At 43.3% G+C, this 25,813-nt stretch overlaps 1 protein-coding gene across 1 annotated transcript in view; it reads right to left on the reverse strand.

Annotated features, from left to right (window-relative positions):
• The window catches only part of LOC139457500 (uncharacterized), a 48,812-nt gene that overhangs the window by 15,229 nt on the left and 7,770 nt on the right, over positions 1 to 25,813 (reverse strand). Inside the window, exons 5-14 of the mRNA XM_071238887.1 lie at positions 24,979 to 25,215; positions 23,270 to 23,346; positions 21,274 to 21,468; positions 20,726 to 20,764; positions 16,706 to 16,829; positions 13,859 to 13,948; positions 8,925 to 9,091; positions 5,832 to 5,881; positions 5,530 to 5,644; positions 125 to 228 (exon numbers count right to left, since the gene is read on the reverse strand). Of these exons, the coding sequence (XP_071094988.1) occupies positions 125 to 228; positions 5,530 to 5,644; positions 5,832 to 5,881; positions 8,925 to 9,091; positions 13,859 to 13,948; positions 16,706 to 16,829; positions 20,726 to 20,764; positions 21,274 to 21,468; positions 23,270 to 23,346; positions 24,979 to 25,215 (1,198 nt within the window). The remainder of the gene's footprint in view (positions 1 to 124; positions 229 to 5,529; positions 5,645 to 5,831; positions 5,882 to 8,924; positions 9,092 to 13,858; positions 13,949 to 16,705; positions 16,830 to 20,725; positions 20,765 to 21,273; positions 21,469 to 23,269; positions 23,347 to 24,978; positions 25,216 to 25,813) is intronic.

Below are 25,813 nucleotides of genomic sequence, written 5' to 3' on the forward strand. Positions count from 1 at the left end.
CACATACATTGTATACTGACACAATGACACTAGTACAGTCAGACATACACACACATATTTGCATGTACGTCGCTATATAGTTTTATGAATCTTGAACGCGATGTCCCTTGTCCTTAAGACTTACCTGACTCCCATCAGCATGAGAAACGTGATTGATAGTGCGGTGAGCGACGCGCCGCATCCGATCAGTGACGTCATTTCCAGGCCAGCCATGTCCGATAAGGACACCTAGGAAACATGGAATGGTTACAATGGCATGTCCAATAAAGACACCTAGGAAACACGGAAAGGTTACAATGGCATGTCCGATAAGGACACCTAGGAAACACTGAATGGTTACAATAATGGCATGTCCGATAAGGACACCTAGGAAACACGGAATGGTTACAATGGCATGTCCGATAAGGACACCTAGGAAACACGGAATGGTTACAATGGCATGTCCGATAAGGACACCTAGGAAACACGGAATGGTTACAATGGCATGTCCGATAAGGACAACTAGGAAACACGGAATGGTTACAATGGCATGTCCGATAAGGACACCTGGGAAACACGGAATGGTTAAAATGGCATATCCGATAAGGACACCTAGGAAACACAGAAAGGTTACAATGGCATGTCCGATAAGGACACCTAGGAAACACGGAAAGGTTACAATGGCATGTCCGATAAGGACACCTAGGAAAGACGGAATGGTTACAATGGCATGTCCGATAAGGACAACTAGGAAACATGGAAAGGTTACAATGGCATGTCCGATAAGGACACCTAGGAAACACGGAATGGTTACAATGGCATGTCCGATAAGGACACCTAGGAAACACGGAAAGGTTACAATGGCATGTCCGATAAGGACACCTAGGAAACACGGATTGGTTACAATGGCATGTCCGATAAGGACACCTAGGAAACACGGAAAGGTTACAATGGCATGTCCGATAAGGACACCGGGGAAACACGGAATGGAAACAATGGCATGTCCGATAAGGACACCGGGGAAACACGGAATGGTTACAATGGCATGTCCGATAAGGACACCTAGGAAACACGGAAAGGTTACAATGGCATGTCCGATAAGGACACCTAGGAAACACGGAATGGTTACAATGGCATGTCCGATAAGGACAACTAGGAAACACGGAAAGGTTACAATGGCATGTCCGATAAGGACACCTAGGAAACACGGAAAGGTTACAATGGCATGTCCGATAAGGACACCTAGGAAACACGGAAAGGTTACAATGGCATGTCCGATAAGGACACCTAGGAAACACGGAATGGTTACAATGGCATATCCGATAAGGACACCTGGGAAACACGGAATGGTTACAATGGCATGTCCGATAAGGACACCTAGGAAACACGGTAAGGTTACAATGGCATGTCCAATAAGGACACCTAGGAAAGACGGAATGGTTACAATGGCATGTCCGATAAAGACAACTAGGAAACACGGAATGGTTACAATGGCATGTCCGATAAGGACACCTAGGAAACACGGAATGGTTACAATGGCATGTCCGATAAGGACACCTAGGAAACACGGAATGGTTACAATGGCATGTCCGATAAGGACAACTAGGAAACACGGAATGGTTACAATGGCATGTCCGATAAGGACACCTAGGAAACACGGAATGGTTAAAATGGCATATCCGATAAGGACACCTAGGAAACACAGAAAGGTTACAATGGCATGTCCGATAAGGACACCTAGGAAACACGGAAAGGTTACAATGGCATGTCCGATAAGGACACCTAGGAAAGACGGAATGGTTACAATGGCATGTCCGATAAGGACAACTAGGAAACATGGAAAGGTTACAATGGCATGTCCGATAAGGACACCTAGGAAACACGGAATGGTTACAATGGCATGTCCGATAAGGACACCTAGGAAACACGGAAAGGTTACAATGGCATGTCCGATAAGGACACCTAGGAAACACGGATTGGTTACAATGGCATGTCCGATAAGGACACCTAGGAAACACGGAAAGGTTACAATGGCATGTCCGATAAGGACACCGGGGAAACACGGAATGGAAACAATGGCATGTCCGATAAGAACACCGGGGAAACACGGACTGGTTACAATGGCATGTCCGATAAGGACACCTAGGAAACACGGAAAGGTTACAATGGCATGTCCGATAAGGACACCTAGGAAACACGGAATGGTTACAATGGCATGTCCGATAAGGACAACTAGGAAACACGGAAAGGTTACAATGGCAAGTCTGATAAGGACACCTAGGAAACACGGAATGGTTACAATGGCATGTCCGATAAGGACACCTAGGAAACACGGAAAGGTTACAATGGCATGTCCGATAAGGACACCTAGGAAACACGGAATGGTTACAATGGCATGTCCGATAAGGACAACTAGGAAACACGGAAAGGTTACAATGGCATGTCCGATAAGGACACCTGGGAAACACGGAATGGAAACAATGGCATGTCCGATAAGGACACCTAGGAAACACGGAATGGTTACAATGGCATGTCCGATAAGGACACCTAGGAAACACGGTAAGGTTACAATGGCATGTCCGATAAGGACACCTAGGAAAGACGGAATGGTTACAATGGCATGTCCGATAAAGACAACTAGGAAACACGGAAAGGTTACAATGGCATGTCCGATAAGGACACCTAGGAAACACGGAATGGTTACAATGGCATGTCCGATAAGGACACCTAGGAAACACGGAAAGGTTACAATGGCATGTCCGATAAGGACAACTAGGAAACACGGAAAGGTTACAATGGCATGTCCGATAAGGACACCTAGGAAACACGGAAAGGTTACAATGATATATCCGATAAGGACACCTAGGAAACACGGAAAGGTTACAATGATATATCCGATAAGGACACCTAGGAAACACGGAAAGGTTACAATGACATGTCCGATAAGGACACCTAGGAAACACGGAATGGAAACAATGGCATGTCCGATAAGGACACCTAGGAAACACGGAATGGAAACAATGGCATGTCCGATAAGGACACCTAGGAAACACGGAATGGTTACAATGGCATGTCTGATAAGGACACCTAGGAAACACGGAATGGTTACAATGGCATGTCCGATAAGGACACCTAGGAAACACGGAAAGGTTACAATGGCATGTCCGATAAGGACACCTAGGAAACACGGAATGGTTACAATGGCATATCCGATAAGGACACCTGGGAAACACGGAATGGTTACAATGGCATGTCCGATAAGGACACCTAGGAAACACGGTAAGGTTACAATGGCATGTCCAATAAGGACACCTAGGAAAGACGGAATGGTTACAATGGCATGTCCGATAAAGACAACTAGGAAACACGGAAAGGTTACAATGGCATGTCCGATAAGGACACCTAGGAAACACGGAATGGTTACAATGACATGTCCGATAAGGACACCTAGGAAACACGGAAAGGTTACAATGGCATGTCCGATAAGGACAACTAGGAAACACGGAAAGGTTACAATGGCATGTCCGATAAGGACACCTAGGAAACACGGAAAGGTTACAATGGCATGTCCGATAAGGACACCTAGGAAACACGGAAAGGTTACAATGATATATCCGATAAGGACACCTAGGAAACACAGAAAGGTTACAATGGCATGTCCGATAAGGACACCTAGGAAACACGGAATGGTTACAATGGCATGTCCGATAAGGACACCTAGGAAACACGGAAAGGTTACAATGGCATGTCCGATAAGGACACCTAGGAAACACGGAAAGGTTACAATGGCATGTCCGATAAGGACACCTAGGAAACACGGAAAGGTTACAATGATATATCCGATAAGGACACCTAGGAAACACGGAAAGGTTACAATGATATATCCGATAAGGACACCTAGGAAACACGGAAAGGTTACAATGACATGTCCGATAAGGACACCTAGGAAACACGGAATGGAAACAATGGCTTGTCCGATAAGGACACCTAGGAAACACGGAATGGAAACAATGGCATGTCCGATAAGGACACCTAGGAAACACGGAATGGTTACAATGGCATGTCTGATAAGGACACCTAGGAAACACGGAAAGGTTACAATGATATATCCGATAAGGACACCTAGGAAACACGGAAAGGTTACAATGACATGTCCGATAAGGACACCTAGGAAACACGGAATGGAAACAATGGCTTGTCCGATAAGGACACCTAGGAAACACGGAATGGAAACAATGGCATGTCCGATAAGGACACCTAGGAAACACGGAATGGTTACAATGGCATGTCTGATAAGGACACCTAGGAAACACGGAATGGTTAAAATGTCCGATAAGGACACCTGGGAAACACGGAACGGAAACAATGGCATGTCCGATAAGGACACCTAGGAAACACGGAACGGAAACAATGGCTTGCACAACGTAAAGGTAGCCATCAAGCGATGCCCGACGGCTGAAAGACCTTAAGTATCACGGGATTAAAATAAGTCTAATGGAATACCACCTTTTTTTTTTCGCAATACATTTGGGTTTTAACTGCCCGTTTGGACGTAGGAGTTTGAGGATGGGGTCGACCATTTGTTATTCTGAGGGGTGAGGGTGGGGTCGACCATTTGATATTCTGGGGGTTGAGGGTGGGGTCGACCATTTAATATTCTGGGGGTTGAGGGTTGGGTCGACCATTTGATATTCTGGGGGTTGAGGTTGGGGTCGACCATTTGATATTCTGGGGGTTTAGGGTGGGGCTGACCATTTGATTATCTGGGGGTTGAGAGTAGGGCTGGCAGTTTGATATTCTGGGGGTAGAGGGTGGGGCTGACCATTTGCTATTCTGGGGGGTGGGGCTGGTGCTGGCCATTTGATATTCTGAGGATTGAGGGTGGGGCTGGCCATTTGATAGTCTGGAGGTTTAGGGTTTCGATAGAAAGCAATATTTATTTAATATAACATTTAAGCATTTTGAATAGCACTTGCGAGATTCAGATGTAGATATATGGGACAACAAGAGAACACAGAATATGTCAATGTTGTGATAAAACACTACAGGGAATGAATATCATTGTTCATTGGGGCATGCTCACAAAGCCTAATAAGATTCCGCCGTCATGGCCACTCCAAGTGATTGTTAGATCTCACTCCTATATACAGTCAGACATCCTGTCAATTTATTAAATTTCCAATATCCCCATAATGGTAAATGTAAGAGAATCACTTTCTGACTTTCTGAAAAGAGTCCCCCACCAAACTACTTCTTGTTATTTCTTAAAACCGCATATATACAAATATATGAACAACTCGTAACAGCATATGAATGAAAATAGGCTCGGTTTAGTTGAGTTACCATCTAAAACATTGAGGCAGGTAAGTTGATTTTGATTTTGATTTTCACACACACACACACACACACACACACACACACACACACACACACACACACACACACACACACACACACACACACACACACACACACACACATCCCACCTCCCAACTAATATATAAGAATTCGGACTTTATTCGACCGCGAACTTTTGAACTGGTCCCTCACCGTCAGTTCTACTGGCTGCATAATGATGGCGAAGTTGGTCAGGTGACTTGATTTGCACACGGTACTGCCGTCCGTCATCCGGGTAGTTGCTATACCGGAAGGCGACCACTCTGAACTGAAACACAAGCCTCGTGTAAATTGTTTGTTTGTTTGTTTGTTTGTGGAGCAACATTCAAACTATATGACAGCGGTCTGTAAATAATCCAGTGTGGACCAGATATTCTAGTGAATCTGACCACCCAATGACCTGCCTGACCAACCAAAAATGAACGATTACAAAATTGAAAGTGCTGAACATATACCTGCGAAGATCTTCCTTCATGAACACACAGAGTGGACTCAGTTTGTTGTGCTGCAGAGAACAAAACAGATTTCAGTCGTCACCCCTCGCCCCTTTCCGTCCCCCTATCGATGTAAATACGACAAACCAATCAGAATGCGCGTATGATTTCAAGTTTTTCGTCAAAGAATACCTCAGAAAATTTTTTTGATTTGACATATGTCTTGCATCTAAAACTATACCCAAGACACAGTTAAATGTGTTCAATCATACTGTATAATTCCATGAGTCAGGATGTGCTTTAAATTGCATATACGAAATATCGGGAAATATATGTGAACCATTACCAAACGAGTTGACAATTGTTTTCGGTATGCACGTTTGCGCTAAGACGGAACCCGTTCGCAAAAAAAGCCCTGAGAGGGGCACGAGTCGCTATTCGGCTTGTCCCGGGAGACCACGAGTTGATCACGAATGGTCCCGAATGTGCTCAAATACGACCAACCAATCAGAATGCTCGTAAGGTCTGATTATGAGGTACTTCGATAGAAATAATCCTAAGTACTTAATTCAGTTAAGGTAGTACGTGTAATTGATCATGTAAATACATGAAATATACATATAATAATTTCGACATTACACAGTACATGGATAACATGTGAGTGTTCTGTGAAGTGTAGGTGTTTATACAGATAGGTCCACGTACGGGTCGAGGTTCAAATCCACACATGCATTTATATAACGGTTCACATGTATTTCTGTAACGTTTAATTTCTGATTTTATTAACCTTTCAAGGGACACGGGTGGCTCAGTCGTCTAAGGCGTCTCGATTCGCTGTGCAGAGTTGCACGCCAAAAACCTATGATTGTGGGTTCGAATCCCTGTTCGCCCCGATTATGTTTCTAGGATTGTCAGCAAAATACCCGTGCTCGTGGATTTCACTAAAGTGGTAAACGTCTGAGACCTGCATCACTTCGAGCTTTCCTCCCACATAAGCTGACACGCCGTGATATAACTGGAATACTGTTAAAGCGGCGTTAAACTCAACTAACTAACTCACACAGTACTATAAACTTTTTATGATGGTACTTGCAATTGGAGCAAACTATTCTTGTTTTTCTAAAATCAAAGTATAAAATTTAAACTTTTTAATTACGGATCACCAACAACCTTCTAACCATAAGACCAAAGATGATAAACTGTTGTTCATTATAATTAGACCATAATTAGACCATGGTTAGAGTTTAGCCCTAAACAAATATATTTTATAAACGTTTCATTAGACTGTCTTAACGCACTTTTATACATAATAATAATAAGTGTTGTTTCGACGCTAAGTCAGGGAAAACACTTAAAACACCAGTGATATAAAAGGATGAAGCCAGTAATATATACAAAATGATTTTAAGGAAGAGAATTTATTTATGTCAACTTCTTTATTGTGAGGAACACGACGTTTCGGAGTATATACTTACTCCTTCATCAGGTGAATAAATGATATGGTCAGAAAACATATATATGTACCTGTAAGAACAACAAAGGTAATAAGAACAAAGGAGGCCAACAGATAATTGGTGCTGATAGGTGATTGGCAATGGATAAATGGAAGCCAATACTTGGATAAATGGAAGCCCTTAATTTAGAGTGGTAGTGGTAGAGCGTCCGCCCGGAGAGCGGAAGGTCCGGGGTTCGATCCCCGGCCGCGTCATACCAAAAGACGTTAAAAGATGGTATTTGTTGTTACCCTGTCTGGCGCTCGGCATTAAGGGGCTAAAACAAGGACTGGTCGGCTCGGAGTCAGTATACTGTGTCTGAGTGGGGTATTCATGATAAACTGCGGCATGGTATCTCAGTGAGCTAGCACAATAAATCGGCATCAGTCCGGACTAATACAAGCAGCCACACAAACAAACACACGTACAGGCACGTCGCTATATAAGTGCAATAATCTTGGACGCGACGTTTAACCCCATTTCACCTCACCTCACCTTAATTTAGATAAATGGAAGTCAATACTTGGATAAATGGAAGTCAATACTTTTTTCTTTCTTTTTTTTGTTCTTTTATTTTTTTTGGAGATTAAAAGATTTTTTTTAATCGGACGCCAATACTTGGATAAATGGAAGCCAACACATGATGTATTATAGAATGGTAGTAGACAATGGACAACGGGAAAATGGGATGCCGTGGATAATTAGAACTGATAAGTAATAGAATGGTTATGACAATGGGCAAATGGAAGCAGGTAGATAATTAGCACCGACAATGATCGAAGCAATACTCCCAGGCCCTGGACAGATAGGTGATTAGCACTGATAGGTAGTGGCAATGGACATACGGAAGCCAGCTTCATAAATAGCACCGACAAAGATCAAAGCAATAAGTCCCAAGCACTCGGCAGATACATGTAGGTGCCCTGGTCACGGTTCATGGCTGGCTGGTGTCTCCTGATGTCAAAGCTTCTTGTAGTTTTCTTCGTTGCCAGTTGTTGGCTTATTACCTATCTGCCCAGTGGGGTTTTAAGATTATCATCGGGTCCTAGCTGTCGTTAGGGTGACCAACTAGTTCGGGTGGTCAAGCTCGGTGACTAAGTTGAGAGCGGTTTGTACACAATATAGATCACTGGATTGTGGGGTCCAGTCTCGATTTGTGGCGTTAAACAAACAAGAGAGACGTCAAAAGATGTATGCGAGTAAGTACAGCATCAGGTCGCATCAAGGAGGAACATCACTTTATACAAATAAACGTTTAACTTATTGTTGTTAATGCTACAGCCATGCTGAATGAACCATTTAACTAACAATGATAACAAGAAAGTGTTAATAATTGAGTTGAAATCACACTTTTCTATTAAGCTGCCGTAGATGCAACCTTTTATTATTTGTTTGTTGACAGTCCTTAGCATCTACTGCCAATCTGGAACGTTTCATAATATTTCGTGCTTGGAGACTCGGAGAATGTATGAGAATGGCTTTAAGTTTCTCAAAGGCAGCCTGACAATTGTTGTCAAAAGCAAATGTCACCATTTTGCCCAGTACACAAATAAGTGAAAGTTTGTAGACACAGTCTGGAACGTAACTGTAGTGACGGTAACAAGGAAGTTTGAACACTTACATCCAAAGGAACATGTTTGAACTGAAGATCGAGTGTTGAGGTCATCAAATCATGTGCACCAATGTTGACTGACACAATGGGTGTGATTCGTGAAGACTGCTTCATATCCTCCAGTTCAGAATCCAAGATGGCTACAATTACATGGCTGGTATGGGTTCCGTCTGTGGCTGGAAAGAAATATTTAATTAAGCGAATGTTATGGATTATAATACTTAAGCACTTACTTTATTTCATCGTTAGATCACCTCCGTTGTGTAGTGGATAGAGCGTCTGCGTTGAAAGCGGAGGTTCGATCCCTGGCCGTGTCATACAAGACGTTAATATGACACGTGTTGTTACTCTGACTAAAGGGCATTAATGGGGGCAAAACAAGGTCAGGTCGGAGTCGGTATACTATGTCTGAGTGGGGTACCTCAAAATTGGGTGCCTGGAGACTCGGAGAATGTATGAGAATGGCTTTAAGTTTCTCAAAGGCAGCTTGGCAATTGCTGTCCCAAACAAATGTCACCCTTTTGCAGATGAGTGAGAATGGCTACCACATAAGCGAAGTTTTAGTAGTAACCAGTCATACCCAGAAAGTTCTAAAGTTTCTTTTTGCTTTTGGGAACTTGGGATTTTGAAATAGCTTCCACCTTTGCTTGAATGGGCTGTACCTGACCTTTGCCTAAGACATGACCTAAATATTGTAAATGTGCCTGTGCAAATTGACTTTTCACTGAATTTACAGTCAACTTGGCTTCAGTCAGTCTCTCGAAGAAGGCAGGGATCCTCTTCAGATGTCTGTCCTACTCAATGAAATCGAGTAACTTGATTGGTGAGATGCTGGGAGGTACCTTGGGCGTTCTGTAGCCCAAATGGCAGAACTTTGTATTGATCTGGGGTAACAAAAGCCAAAAGTCACCTCTTCAATAGGTCAAACTTCCCGACATACTCGCTGACGATTCTGTCGATGCAGTCGTCAATTCTTAATATTCAGAAACAGCTTTCATCCGTTTTCATGTCTGTACAGCATCGGTACCCACCATCAGGCTTCGGCACATAAATGCGAGATGAACGATGACTTGGTTGAATAATGTCATAGTCCGGCATGTGTTGAACTTCTTTCTCCAGGGCTTCAAGCTTGATTGGATTCATCTGGTAGGGTGTTGTTTGGCAGGCACAGCAGCACCTACATCTTCATGACACGACTCACTAAATCTGTATGGCCAGGTACATCCGTAAACAAGCGAGCAAACTCTTGAATTAACTCTGACACTTGAGCCTTTGGCTCAGATGACAAACTGCCTAACTTAATATCTAAGTTAGTTAAGACCTCAGGATTGTTTAGCTTGGGGACAGCATATTCAGCAATACCATCAAACTTTACAAAGTCAAACTTCAATCTGATCAAGATCTACAGGAGAAATAGTGGCAACACCCTGAGCAGGTACTTGATCATTTCTTTCACGATACTGTCTAATCATATTTACATGACGGCCCGATGTTTCTACAACACAGTCAGTCCTTTCAATAATATAGGGACCGTGGTACCTAGCACGTAATAAAAGTCCGGGGATTGACAAAACTTTGTCTAAACTGAAATTCCTCTCTTATAACTTTTGGTCATAATGTACTTTTATTTTGTCCTGCGATTCTTTAAAATAATCCCTGGTCGTTTCACAAGCTTTAGAAAGCCTAGCCCGACGTGATGCATCATACTCCAATAAACTCATATCGTTAAGCCAGTGTTCCTTCAAGTGCTTTAAAGGTCCATAAGCAGACAGGGTCGAAAGGAATACAGTCAAGGGACTCCTGATCTGACTCCCTCACACCAAATAACAACAAATGAATAACTAACACATGGCCGGCTGAAAAACATGGCTAGAAACAAATTAGAGCCCTGAGTTGACTGAATAGTCCTAGACGAACCAACCACAGTGAAGAAATTTACCAAAGCCTTGATAAAAACCTGAGCTGTAATTTTCTGTAAATGAATAGCCTCTGAAATCCTTGTGGAAGCACACATGGTAGTAAGCATGTACTGAGTATCTGACCTAGTCTCAGGCAAAGGACCAACACAATCAAAGATGAGCCTGCTCAAAGGATCTTCAAAGGCTGGAATGGGTTTCAAAGGTGTGGCTGTAGCAGACTCAAAACACGTTTTCGATATGAACGTGGATGAACAGTTTGTTGAAAAACCACCCATTCCTAACCAGCAGGAGCACCTGACGGCCTCCATATCGCCAGGAAGACTCTATCCTTGAAATAAAAGTAAACTGGAACCATGTCAGCTTCTTCTGCAGAGAGCGTCCTGTTGGCAACACTTCTGAACTCTGGGTCTTCTTCTGCAGAGAGTGTCCTATTGGCAACATTTCTGAGCTCTGGGTCTTCTTCTGCAGAGAGTGTCCTATTGGCAACACTTTTGAGCTCCGGGTCTTCTTCTGCAGAGAGTGTCCTGTTGGCAACACTTCTGAGCTCTGGGTCTTCTTCTGCAGAGAGTGTCCTATTGGCAACATTTCTGAGCTCTGGGTCTTCTTCTGCAGAGAGTGTCCTATTGGCAACATTTCTGAGCTCTGGGTCTTCTTCTGCAGAGAGTGTCCTGTTGGCAACACTTCTGAGCTCTGGGTCTTCTTCTGCAGAGAGTGTCCTGTTGGCAACACTTCTGAGCTCTGGGTCTTCTTCTGCAGAGAGTGTCCTATTGGCAACACTTCTGAGATCTGGGTCTTCTTCTGCAGAGAGTGCCCTGTTGGCAACACTTCTGAGCTCTGGGTCTTCTTCTGCAGAGAGTGTCCTGTTGGCAACACTTCTGAGCTCCGGGTCTTCTTTTGCAGAGAGTGTCCTATTGGCAACACTTCTGAGCTCCGGGTCTTCTTCTGCAGAGAATGACCTATTGGCAACACTTCTGAGCTCTGGGTCTTCTTCTGCAGAGAGTGTCCTATTGGCAACACTTCTGAGCTCCGGGTCTTCTTCTGCAGAGAGGGCCCTGTTGGCAACACTTCTGAGCTCCGGGTCTTCTTTTGCAGAGAGTGTCCTATTGGCAACACTTCTGAGCTCCGGGTCTTCTTCTGCAGAGAGTGTCCTGTTGGCAACACTTCTGAGCTCCGGGTCTTCTTTTGCAGAGAGTGTCCTATTGGCAACACTTCTGAGCTCCGGGTCTTCTTCTGCAGAGAGTGACCTATTGGCAACACTTCTGAGCTCCGGGTCTTCTTTTGCAGAGAGTGTCCTATTGGCAACACTTCTGAGCTCCGGGTCTTCTTCTGCAGAGAGTGTCCTGTTGGCAACACTTCTGAGCTCCGGGTCTTCTTTTGCAGAGAGTGTCCTATTGGCAACACTTCTGAGCTCTGGGTCTTCTTCTGCAGAGAGTGCCCTGTTGGCAACACTTCTGAGCTCTGGGTCTTCTTCTGCAGAGAGTGTCCTATTGGCAACATTTCTGAGCTCTGGATCTTCCCCCTGTAACTGTACCTACTGCTCACTATGTAGAACTGATTCCTCAACAGCCAAACTGTTTCAATTTCGAGCACTCTCTCTTTAAGATTTAGACAGGTCATGAGAATGATCCATAAAAGTGTCAGCCATATCGAAATTGGAATCATTCTCAGAAGAAATTTCAGTACTTTCCGAAGTGACAGGCTCATTACAAACACCAGGATCAGCCAAACATCGTCCCTGCCAAATCATTCCCAATGAGCAAGTCTACACCTGTAACAGATAGAGTTTCCACTAACCCAACCTTGATCAACCCAAAACACCATATCTGTCTGCAAATTCATCAAATGGAGAGGTGCACTGGTACAACCACATAAACCATCTAACAACACCTCAGAGCTGATGAATGTTCAGAAAGTGGCAAAATACCATCCAAAGTCCGAGTTTGAAGAGCGCCAGTATCCCTCAAAGCGGTAATGGGCTAAACATTGGAACTGGCGCCTTTAGCTTCACAAGACCTTACCATAAGGAGGTAAGTACTTCTCTCCCACAACAAAAAACTTTGATGGCTGGTCTACAAATGCTGACTCCTCATTAGCCAAACCATAAAAAGGTTGTGACCTGACATTCACAAAAAAGCATTAGGGGAAGAATGACTGTTTTAAAAGCGAACCTTTTATACTCCCAAATAATATGCCCCGACCTACGGCAGTATTTGCACGTAGGCTCCGACGAAAATCAAGAAGTATCTTGAGAACAAAATGGAATAAAACTTGACTTTTTGTCAACAAACTCAGAACCAGACTTAGAAATGAGGAGAGGATGAACATTCCTTTCCTGATTTAGAGCCCTGAAAACCATGTCTGCTTGATACTTACCCTATGAGAACCACTCCTTCTCTCACAGACCTAGATCTGTATCAATCTGTCCCGGGGTTTGTTTTATTTGTAAACTATTATAATGCGACACAAGAGTGAGTGTGTGAGTGTGGTTTTACGCCGCTTTTATCAATATTCCAGCAATATCACGATAGGGGACATCAGAAATAGGCTTCACACATGGTACCCATGTCGGGAATCGAACCCGGATGTCCGGCGTGACGAGCGAATGCTTTAACCACTAGGCTACCCGACCGCCCCGCCACACAAGAAGCGCCATGGAGTTACTTACCATTTTTTTAATTGTTACTTCAAAACGTCCAGGCTAGAGAATAATCAATGTTGGTTAACTGCCGAAACAGATTCCATTAGGCGCGGGGGCGGTCGGGTAGCCTGGTGGTTCCCGACATGGGTACAATGTGTGAAGCCCATTTCTGGTGTCCGCCACTGTGATATTGCTGGAATATTGCTAAAAGGGGCGTAAAACCAAACTCACTCACTCACCCATTAGGCGCGAAAGACTAAACAGCGTGGAAAATTATGTGAATAATTAACCACTGAAAATCAGTGATGACATCTGGCTTCGTTAGATTCCAGCGGAGGAACTATAACGGACACCATGTCAAACTGAAACCTGGCCTCGTGACCTACCGTTAGATTCAAGCGGAGGAACTATAACGGACACCCTGTCAAACTGAAACCTGGCTGCCTTCCTCCTCTCAAGTCTCTGAGCATGAAACTCTGAAAAGGGAAAATATACTGAAACAAAATATGAATATTTTGGGGGATAATTTTTTGTAAGTTTTGACCACGTGAATTCTATCATGGTAGTCACGCCGAAGACCCTGGTGCGATTCCCGACATGGGTACAATGTGTGAAGCCCATTTCTGGTGTCCCCCGACGTGATATTGCTGGAATATTGCTAAAAGCGGCGTAAAACCATACTCACTCACTCACTCACTCTATCATGGTAAGCTTCGGCAGTCAATGACCACACTGGGGCGGTGGGGTAGCCTAGTGGTTAAAGCGTTCGCTCGTCACGCCGAAGACCCGGGTTCGATTCCCGACATGGGTTCAATGTGTGAAGCCCATTTCTGGTGTCCCCCGCCGTGATATTGCTGGAATATTGCTAAAAGCGGCGTAAAACCAAACTCACTCACTCACAATGACCACACTTAGGCACCCTGTGCAGGATACGTACTACTGACAGCTTCTTGCTAAATATAAACGCACGCAGTCCCCTAACTGCCGAGTCCTCCCCGAATTGTAATCACGTGATCAAAACTCAATGATGATGTTATCGCTAGGAAAATGGATATTTCTTGAAAAACGCACATATCGGAGGAATGCTATGAAACTGCCTCCTAATCATACGAGTCTGGGTCTTCAGACGAACGAAGACCTAGAAAACTATTATCTTGCCTTATTTGTGTGATATAACATACAAATGCCAGTGTTGTCGATGCGATGAATAAAAATAACAAAACTGTTTCCATAAACATTAGAAGTCCATTGTAGGATTCCCAATAGATCTTGAAGATTTGTCTGTGAGAAACTATCAAATAGTGCTGATACCAGGTACTCGCGAAGAGGTGAGTGTATCCTACCCCGCGGGGGCACTCGTCACAAACACATGCAAAGGCAAGTAAATTGTTCACAGATATGTAAATGAGGTCACCCAACAGGAACCAGTGATAAGAAGATGCAAACATAGACGTTAGGCCTAATTGATCAACCCGCTACTATCAATATAGCTAAATAGGGTGGATTGCTGTGGCATTTATTTATGAGCGCTTGATTTAGTTATTCTATGATAAAGAAATTATGATCCTGGAGTCAACGTATCGTAAATATCACAGGACGAGAATCAATCATCTTGAATCAATAGCCAGGAATATTTGTGATTCAATACAAATTAACGATGTCTCATTTAAACATCTCGATCTATCACAGAAAATCTCAAATATGCCTCAGATACATCAATCAAGTACAGACATTGATTATGTGATATTGGAGCTGGCGGCCATTACCGGAAACGGAAGTGCCATTTCCTCGGATAACTGCCAGACATAAAGCATGACCTGACATCATTGAAAATAAATCTGCCATTAGTCCGTGACAGACATAATGAATAATATGTATTTTGAAGACATCATTGATATCAATCAAGAGTTTAGCTAGTATTTGTCAGTTACAGAAAGCAGTCAGTCGTCCGCCATTGCTATCGTGTGATTCATATTTCAGTTATATCGCGGCGTGTCAGCTTGATGTGGGAAGACTGAATGAGTGAGTTGGGTTGAACTCTGCTTTGAACAGTATTCCAGTTATATCGCGGTGTGTCAGCTTGATGTGGGAAGAGTGAGTGAGTTGGGTTTAAAACTGCTTTGAACAGTATTCCAGTTATATCACTGTGTGTCAGCTTGATGTGGGAGGAGTGAGTGAGTTGGGTTTAACTCTGCTTTGAACAGTATTTCAGTTGTATCACGATGTATCAGCTTGATGTGGGGGAAGTGAGTGAGAGAGATTGGTTGAACTCTGCTTTGAACAGTATTTCAGTTATATCACGGTGTGTTAGCTTGATGTGGGAGGAGTGAGTGAGTGAGTTGGGTTTAACTCTGCTTTGAACAGTATTTCAGTTATATCACGGTGTGTCAGCTTGATGTGGGGGAAGTGAGTGAGAGAGATTGGTTGAACTCTGCTTTGAACAGTATTTCAGTTATATCACGGTGTGTCAGCTTGATGTGGGGGAAGTGAGTGAGAGAGATTGGTTGAACTCTGCTTTGAACAGTATTTCAGTTATATCACGGTGTGTCAGCTTGATGTGGGGGAAGTGAGTGAGAGAGATTGGTTGCACTCTGCTTTGAACAGTATTTCAGTTATATCACGGCGTGTCAGCTTGATGTGGGGGAAGTGAGTGAGAGAGATTGGTTGAACTTTGCTTTGAACAGTATTTCAGTTATATCACGGCGTGTCAGCTTGATGTGGCAGAAGTGAGTGAGTAAGTTGGGTCTAACTCTGCTTTGAACAGTAATCCAGTTATATCACGGCGTGTCAGCTTGATGTGGGAGAAGTGAGTGAGTGAGTTGGGTCTAACTCTGCTTTGAACAATATTTCAGTTATATCACGGCGTGTCAGCTTGATGTGGGAGGAGTGAGTAAGTGAGATTGGTTTATCTCAGCTTTGAACAGTATTTGAGTTATATGACGTCGTTTCAGCTTGACGTGACAGGAAATCCCAGAAGTGATGCAGATCTCAGATGTTTACCACTGAAACTTCCGATCATAGGTTCCTGGTACGCAAAGGGACGCCACTCTGCACAACGAATTTCGCGCCTTAACCGAATGGACCACGGAAGGGTTACAAGAACAAAAATGTCCCGCTGATGTCAGCACTGATCGGTTGGAGATACCGTGGAACTATCTTTCTTCCAAAGGATCTCCGAGAGACGTTTTACATCTAGACAATGGCTATGATGTATACAAAACAATAAATCTTACTACAGTTGCTTTTCTTGAGGGTGAGTTTCGTCCTGTCTTTAAGCAGTGCCGGTTCAAGCTTTCGGAGAAATCTGTCAGCAGCAAGAACCATTCTTTGACGCCGACGGCGACGAGAACCGGGTGCCTGAAAGATTCCAGGACAGATGCTATGGACTCACTAATGGATATTTCGAGGCATTGTAGAATCTTTTTGTTCAGCGCCCCACTAAGCACTTTCCAAGCTATATGGCGGCGGTCTGTAAATTATCCAGTCTGGACCAGACAATCCTCTGTAAAAGGGACTTAACGAACAAACAAATTTAACCTTTAACGACTGTAAAAGCTATTGGAACAATACAAGTTTCAGTTTCGTGTCTGGATCAGCTGGAGGCAACTGCCATGTTTTTGGCAGGTAATCTACAGCTGATGTGCAGTTTCAATCAAATATGAAGCGGACATAGAGTTGGTCTACAATTTATTTGCATTTGAGTTGCAGATGATCTAGATCTGTGCTTGTCACAGAGTAGATATAGAACTGATCTACAAATTTATATACAAATTCATGTACAGCTGATCTACAAGTAATCGACAGTGGATTTGCAAACAAATCAGATAATCAATAATTGATCTACAGGTAATATACAGCTGACCTCCAGATTATCTACAGCCGATCTACAGGTAATCTACAGGGAATTTACAGGTAATCTACAGCTATAGGTTATCTACAGCTGATCTACCGGTAATCTATAGCTGATCTACAGGTAATCTACAGCTAATCTACAGGTAATCTACAGCTGATCTACAGATGATCTACAGGTAATCTATAGCTGATCTACAGGTAATCTACAGCTGATCTACAGGTAATCTACAGCTGATCTACAGGTAATCTACAGCTGATCTACAGGTAATCTACAGCTTATCTACAGGTAATCTACAGCTGATCTACAGGTTATCTAAAGCTGATCTACAGGTAATCTACAGCTGACCTACAGGTAATCTATAGCTGATCTACAGGTAATCTACAACTGATCTTCAGGTAATCTACAACTGATCTACAGGTAATCTTCAGCTGATCTACAGGTAATCTCCAACTGATCTACAGGTAATCTACAACTGATCTACAGGTAATCTACAGCTGATCTACAGGTAATCTACAGCTTTAGGTTATCTACAGCTGATCAACAGGTAATCTACAACGGATCTACAGGTAATCTACAGCTGATCTACGACTGATCTACAGGTATTCTACATCTGATCTGCAGGTAATCTATAGCTGATTTACAGGTAATCTACAACTGATCTACAGGTAATCTACATCTGATCTACAGGTAATCTACAGCTGATCTACAGGTAATCTACAGCTGATCTACAGGTAATCTACAGCTGATCAACAGGTAATCTCCAACTGATCTACAGGTAATCTACAGCTGATCTACAGGTAATCTACAGCTGATCAACAGGTAATCTCCAACTGATCTACAGGTAATCTACAGCTGATCTACAGGTAATCTATAGCTGATCTACAGGTAATCTACAACGGATCTACAGATTATCTACAGCCGGTCTACAGGTAATCTACAGCTGATCTACAGGTAATCTACAACTGATCTACAGGTAATCTATAGCTGATCTACAGGTAATCTACAGCTGATCAACAGGTAATCTCCAACTGATCTACAGGTAATCTACAGCTGATCTACAGGTAATCTATAGCTGATCTACAGGTAATCTACAGCTGATCTACAGGTAATCTACAACTGATCTACAGGTAATCTATAGCTGATCTACAGGTAATCTACAGCTGATCTACAGGTAATCTACAGCTGATCTACAGGTAATCTACAGCTGATCTACAGGTAATCTACAGCTTATCTACAGGTAATCTACAGCTTTAGGTTATCTACAGCTGATCAACAGGTAATCTACAACGGATCTACAGGTAACCTACAGCTGATCTACGACTGATCTACAGGTAATCTACAGCTGATCTGCAGGTAATCTATAGCTGATTTACAGGTAATCTACAACTGATCTACAGGTAATCTACATCTGATCTACAGGTAATCTACAGCTGATCTACAGGTAATCTACAGCTGATCTACAGGTAATCTACAGCTGATCAACAGGTAATCTACAGCTGATTTACAGGTAATCTACAACTGATCTACAGGTAATCTATAGCTGATCTACAGGTAATCTACAGCTGATTTACAGGTAATCTACAACTGATCTACAGGTAATCTACATCTGATCTACAGGTAATCTACAGCTGATCTACAGGTAATCTACAGCTGATCTACAGGTAATCTACAACTGATCTACAGGTAATCTGCAGCTGATCTACAGGTTATCTACAGCTTATCTACGGGTAATCTACAGCTGATCTACAGGTTATCTAAAGCTGATCTACAGGTAATCTACAGCTGACCTACAGGTAATCTACAGCTTATCTACAGGTAATCTACAGCTTTAGGTTTTCTACAGCTGATCAACAGGTAATCTACAACTGATCTACAGGTAACCTACAGCTGATCTACGACTGATCTACAGGTAATCTACAGCTGATCTGCAGGTAATCTATAGCTGATTTACAGGTACTCCACAACTGATCGACAGGTAATCTACAACTGATCTACAGGTAATCTACAGCTGATCTACAGGTAATCTACAGCTGATCTACAGGTAATCTACAGCTGATCAACAGGTAATCTCCAACTGATCTACAGGTAATCTACAGCTGATCTACAGGTAATCTATAGCTGATCTACAGGTAATCTACAACTGATCTACAGATTATCTACAGCCGGTCTACAGGTACTCTACAGCTGACCTACAGGTAATCTACAGCTTATCTACAGGTAATCTACAACTGATCTACAGGTAATCTACAGCTGATCTACAGGTAATCTACAGCTGATCTACAGGTAATCTACAGCTGATCAACAGGTAATCTCCAACTGATCTACAGGTAATCTACAGCTGATCTACAGGTAATCTATAGCTGATCTACAGGTAATCTACAACTGATCTACAGATTATCTACAGCCGGTCTACAGGTAATCTACAGCTGATCTACAGGTAATCTACAACTGATCTACAGGTAATCTATAGCTGATCTACAGGTAATCTATAGCTGATCTACAGGTACTCTACAGCTGACCTACAGGTAATCTACAGCTTATCTACAGGTAATCTACAACTGATCTACAGGTAATCTACAGCTGATCTACAGGTAATCTACAGCTGATCTACAGGTAATCTACAGCTGATCAACAGGTAATCTCCAACTGATCTACAGGTAATCTACAGCTGATCTACAGGTAATCTATAGCTGATCTACAGGTAATCTACAACTGATCTACAGATTATCTACAGCCGGTCTACAGGTAATCTACAGCTGATCTACAGGTAATCTACAACTGATCTACAGGTAATCTATAGCTGATCTACAGGTACTCTACAGCTGACCTACAGGTAATCTACAGCTTATCTACAGGTAACTACAACTGATCTACAGGTAATCTACAGCCGAACTACAGGTTTTCTCCAGTTCGTTGTTTGTTTGTTATTTAACGCTGCACTCAGAAATATTCCAACTATATGACGGCGGTCTGCAAATAATCGAGTCTTGAGCATCGATCTACACAATTGGGATATGATGCCATGCATCAACCAAGCCAGAGAGCCTGACCACCCGATCCCGTTAGTTGCCTCTTACGACAAACATATAGTCACCTTTTACGGCAAGCATGGGTTGCTGAAGACCTATTCTACCCCGGATCTTCACGGGTCTTCCTGCAGTTGATTGACAGGTATAAATATACAGTTGATTTAAAGTTATCTACAGGTTATTTAAAGGTAAACTACATCTTATTATATATATATAATCTAATAATTATATATATATAATCTACAGGCAATCTACAGCTGATCTTCAGGTAATTCACAGTTGATCAACATATAAATCTTCAACTGATCAAGAGATAATCTACCGCTGACCTACAGCACATCTAATGTGGAGGTAAACTACGCTATACCCACGTCTATGGACATCATTGTCGAAACCGCCTCCAGAACGCCCTGGAAATGATAAATCACAAGTTACAGATCACATTAGGTGAAGTGAAATAGGATAACTCTTTTATAGCTACGCGCGTGCGACTGTGTACCACAGTTCAAATACCTATTCTACTGATGCTGATTTAAAGTGCTAGCCCACTGAGATACCATGTTGCAGTTTAACATGAATACCCCACTCAGACACAGTACACTGACTCCGAACCCACCAGTCCTCGATTAAACCCTTAGTACCTATCCTGGCAGGGTAACAACAAGTTCCATCTTTTAACGTCTTTTGGTGTACTATCCACTAGCCTACGAAGGCGGCCACAATATACTTAGACCTATATCAATGACTCTATGATAGTTGAATGCAATGGCTTCTTGAAGAGACAGTTTGAGAGACAGGGTTTCATCCTTGTGCGTTTATGCATGGTGAAGGGTGTTTAAAAAAGGCCATACAAATTATCGTTTTAAGCAGCACCTCAAATTACTATCATATCAATCAGCAAACAACAACTTCGACTGACCATTGTGAGATTACCGGCATCACTGTCCAGATTTGTGACATCGACGTCTGTTTCAAGGACGGTGAACAGCAACGCCTCCGCCGCTTCAAGTTCAAGGTCGCCTTTCTTGCCCTTCCGCCGAGATGCCCTCCGGCGGAGAAACGCGTGGACTTCTGCCATTGCAGCGGACGCCGTTGGCGCGCGTGTTTTCTTTGCCTGGAGAATATATCAGTTACATGCGATTTCAAGACATTTTCAGGCCATTTAACTGGTTCTGAGCCTCACATAGAAGGAATTTTGTAACATATCGTCTTATGGACACAACGTGTTATTACGGGATATAACTTAAACGAGGCAGAATTGGTACAGTGGGTGAGTGAGTGAGTATGGTTTTACGCCGCTTTTAGCAATATTCCAGCAATATCACGGCGGGGGACACCAGAAATTGGCTTCACACATTGTACCCATGTCGGGAATCGAACCAGGGTCTTCGGCGTGACGAGCGAACGCTTTAACCACTAGGCTACCCGACCGCCCTGAGAATTCGTACAGGCGATGCCTCTAGGTCTGGTCGTCCTACAGATGCTACAGGTGCTACATCTGAAACTCGGATACCCGCTGTATGTTCACGGCTGAACGACGGGTTACAATTCAGCATATCACTGGTCCTTTTGGGTCAGTTTTGTTTCCGTACAGTCCATCTTAATTGTTTGTTTGTTTGTTTGTTGTTTAACGCCGCACTCAGCAATATTCCAGCTATATGACGGCATTCTGCAAATAATCGGGTCTGGACCAGTCAATCCAGTGATTGACATCATGTGCATCGATCCACGCAATTGGGATCGATGACATGCATCAACCAAGTCAGCGAGTCTGACCAGCCGATCCCGTTAGTCACCTCTGACGACAAGCATAGTCGCCTCTTACAGCAAGCAAGGTTCTGAAGACCTATTCCACCCCAGATCACACTGAACTGAACTGAACTGAACTGAACTGAACTGAACTGCACTGACACATTCCGTTTGGGCAAGCTGTCCACAAGAAGGGTACCAAGAATGATACCAGGTCAGAAGCTGACCCGACTGAACACATACAAGACTTCTGACCCGTTATCAGCGCATCGTGATAAGGTTGAGACGCCAGTGACACTTGGGGCCATCACTTTTATAAATTTCAGAGCAACAGTGGAAACATGTGGCCTCACGACACCAAAGAAGTAAAATCGGGTGACTTCAAGTTCGGACTTCTGTGTTCTGGGACAGTGAAGGGGTAATATGGCCTGTCTATTTGCTGGCGAGGTCGGACCATCAGTTGGCAATACAATGCCACATAAGTGTGTCAGTTAAGCAAATCTGTCAAGGAATCACACCAAGGAAAGCTCTTATCACGCGTGGTACTGCCTCAAGGCAAAGTGCCTGTTCACGCGTCCTGAGTGGCTGGCTACAGCTGCCGATTGTGGTTTTAACTTACTTGCCACGCCCCTTGCCACGCCCCTCACTCTCTTGACCTTCACCTCTACAGGTAACAGTGAGCAGATCGCTGCCGTCGAGACCAAAGAGTGAGTGAGTGAGTTGGGTTTAACGCCGCTTTTAACAGTATTCCAGTCATATCACGGCGTGTCAGCTTAATTAGGGACGAAATCCCGAAGTGATGCATGTCTCAGACGTTTACCACTTCGGTTAAACCCACGAGCACGGGTATGGTGCTGACAAACCCAGAAACATAAACGGGGCGAACCGGGATTCGAACCCACAATCACAGGTTTCTGGCGTGCCCAAGCGACGCAACTCTGCACAGCGAATGGCGGCGCCTTAGACGACTAGGCCATCCGTGCCCCCCGAGACCAAAGATGAAGACTTCATAGAAACAAAGCTAGAGCATCGCTTGACCAAGACTCAGTGCATATAAATTAAAGGATATTGGACTGACAAATAATGTGTGAAACCTTTGTATTCTAATTGAGTCTCGATGTGGCCACGGCCCTTTTCTCATACTCAATATATACCACGCTAATCACCTTTTTAACCTCTTCTCCGTCTTTCTCTTTGTTTTTCTTCTTCTGCAAACCTGAGTACCCCTTCTTCTTTGCGCAATCTTAAAGTGATTTGTATTACAATAGTTAAAACATGTGTCAATGAGCAAATATTTTTGCTTTTTTTATTTTTCCATAAACCCCAAAACAAGAGGCCACGCCCACAACGGACAAATGCTTCCGAGGCGTGTTGCAGGATTGCGTTGAACAGATTAAGATGCATCTATTAACTGAAAACCAGCCGCGGTGATAAAAGAGTCCGCTATATAACTAACAATAGATGATATACATAGAACAATTTAAGGCATAATATACACACACTGCTTGTATACAAAAAGTGAGGTGAAATGGGGTTTAACGTCGCGTGCAAGATTATTGCACTTACATAGCGACGTGCATGTGTGTGTGGCTTCTTGTAGGTTCTACTACACCAAATCAGTACCAGTTTGGAGAGTGCGGTTTTCGTAGGCCTTCAGTGCAGATCGAGAGATATCTGCAGGCTGTGATTGGAGGATATTCTGTAAGATTTTTATGTCTTTCAAATGTACATCCATCCAGTTATTAAAACTGACCATGTTTTTCTATATTTAGTACTGTCTTTTTCACACATGATGACTTATGCTGAATGTGACCACAGCTATTTTCAAGTAGGTGACATTTGGTGCGAAACTGGGGGTGGTGTGTTTAGCTTCCGGTACTCGGAAAAGGAGCTGGCTAAGCTAGTCATTTTTATTTTTTTTATTGCTGCTCTAAGGCCAAACTGTGCACACACGTACAGGTAATAGCTGTTGAATGCTTAGTTATTTAAAAAAAAATCATAACGTTACTATAGAAGTCTATGGGAAAACATTTGGTTGTATGTAACCTGTACTAGTCCGGACTGATGCCGATTTATAGCGCTAGCTCACTGAGATACCATGCCACAGTTTAACATGAATACCCCACACAGACACAGTATACTGACTCCGAGCCGACCAGTCCTTGTTTTAGCCCCTTAATGCCGAGCGCCAGACAGGGTATCAACAAGTACCATCTTTTAACGTCTTCTGGTATGAAGCGGCCGGGGATCGGACGCTCTGCTGGCGGACGCTCTACCACTAGACCACGGAGGCGGTCATGTATAAAATAACATTAGGATGAAGAGTTTTAGAACTCATTATATTGGTAAATTTACATACATTTCTCAAATGTTCAGTGCTCTTGGGAAATATTCCCGATGTCCCTTGTTTCCTACTGTTGTACCATGTTCATAATTGTTTTGTTTTTTGTGCTAATAATTAAGTAAGAAGTTTATTATGTTATTATTGTTGAGGTTTTTATTATTAGAATTGACTTCAATGCGTGTTCAGTGTATACAGAGTTACAAACGTCCTAACCGGTCTGTGCAGAATTTCATAGTTTATACCTCCATTAACAAATTACATACTGGAGTCAATTCTTATTTAGAAAGACCCGTGAAGATCTTCAGCCACCCATGCTTGTCTTAAAAGGCGACTCACGGGATCGGGTGGTCGGGCTCTCTGACTTGGTTGATGAATGTCATCGTATCCCTATTGCCTGGATCGATGCTCACTGGATTGTCTGGTCCAGACTGGATTTTTTTACAGACCGCCTTCATATAGTGCAATATTGACGAGTACGGCGTTAAACAACAGACACCCAAACAAAGTCTAAAAAATAAAAATAATACATACTTCGGAACGCCTCTTCTTCACAACAGCTGCAAGGCTTGTCGGCGACATCGTCCTGATCCGAGGGGGGCGTGGCCCTAGCGTTTGTGCTGACGTCAATCATGGGAGGCGTGACGTCAGGAGAGGTAAAACGTCCGTCAGAAGGAACGGCGCCAAGACCGCGCGTTGTTTCTGCTGGTCTCTGCGGGGTTCTGTTGATAACACTGTCAGTATCTGTGTGATATGCAAGGAAACAACTATCTTCATATGATCTTTATTGAGGTAGTGGACCGCCTCCGTGGTCTAGTGGATAGAGCGTCTGCCGGGAGACCGCCTCCGTGGTCTAGTGGATAGAGCGTCTGCCTGGAGACCGCCTCCGTCGTCTAGTGGATAGAGCGTCTGCCGGGAGACTGCCTCCGTGGTCTAGAGGTTAGAGCGTCTGCCCGGAAAACGAAAGGTCGGTGGTTCGATTCCTGACATTAAAAAATGGCATTCCGTTATAGATTCCGAGCTTGCTACCATTTCAGCCTCTAAGGTATTAGCTTAGATGGATCAATTTTAGAAGTCACGGTAGTAGATAGAGCGTTTGTCGGGAGAGCGGGTGATCTGTGGTACGTTCCACAGCCACATCATACCTAAAGACGTTAATAAAAGATAAAAAATATAAGTCATTGCTAACAGTTGAAAAGTATCTCTGTGAAATCACAAGCCGTCATTATAGGCGTATGTTTTGTTTGTTAAGAATTGGCGAGTTGCCATTGATGGTAAATTTAGGTAGAAGATGCGGTATAGAGTACTGTAATAGGCAGTGCAGATATTGTAATTTACAGGAAATTGAAGATGAGTTTCATTTTATGCT

Source organism: Haliotis cracherodii, unplaced genomic scaffold, assembly GCF_022045235.1.
Source record: "Haliotis cracherodii isolate W230 unplaced genomic scaffold, xgHalCrac1.p SCAF_12, whole genome shotgun sequence".
Taxonomy (NCBI): Eukaryota; Metazoa; Mollusca; class Gastropoda; order Lepetellida; family Haliotidae; genus Haliotis; species Haliotis cracherodii.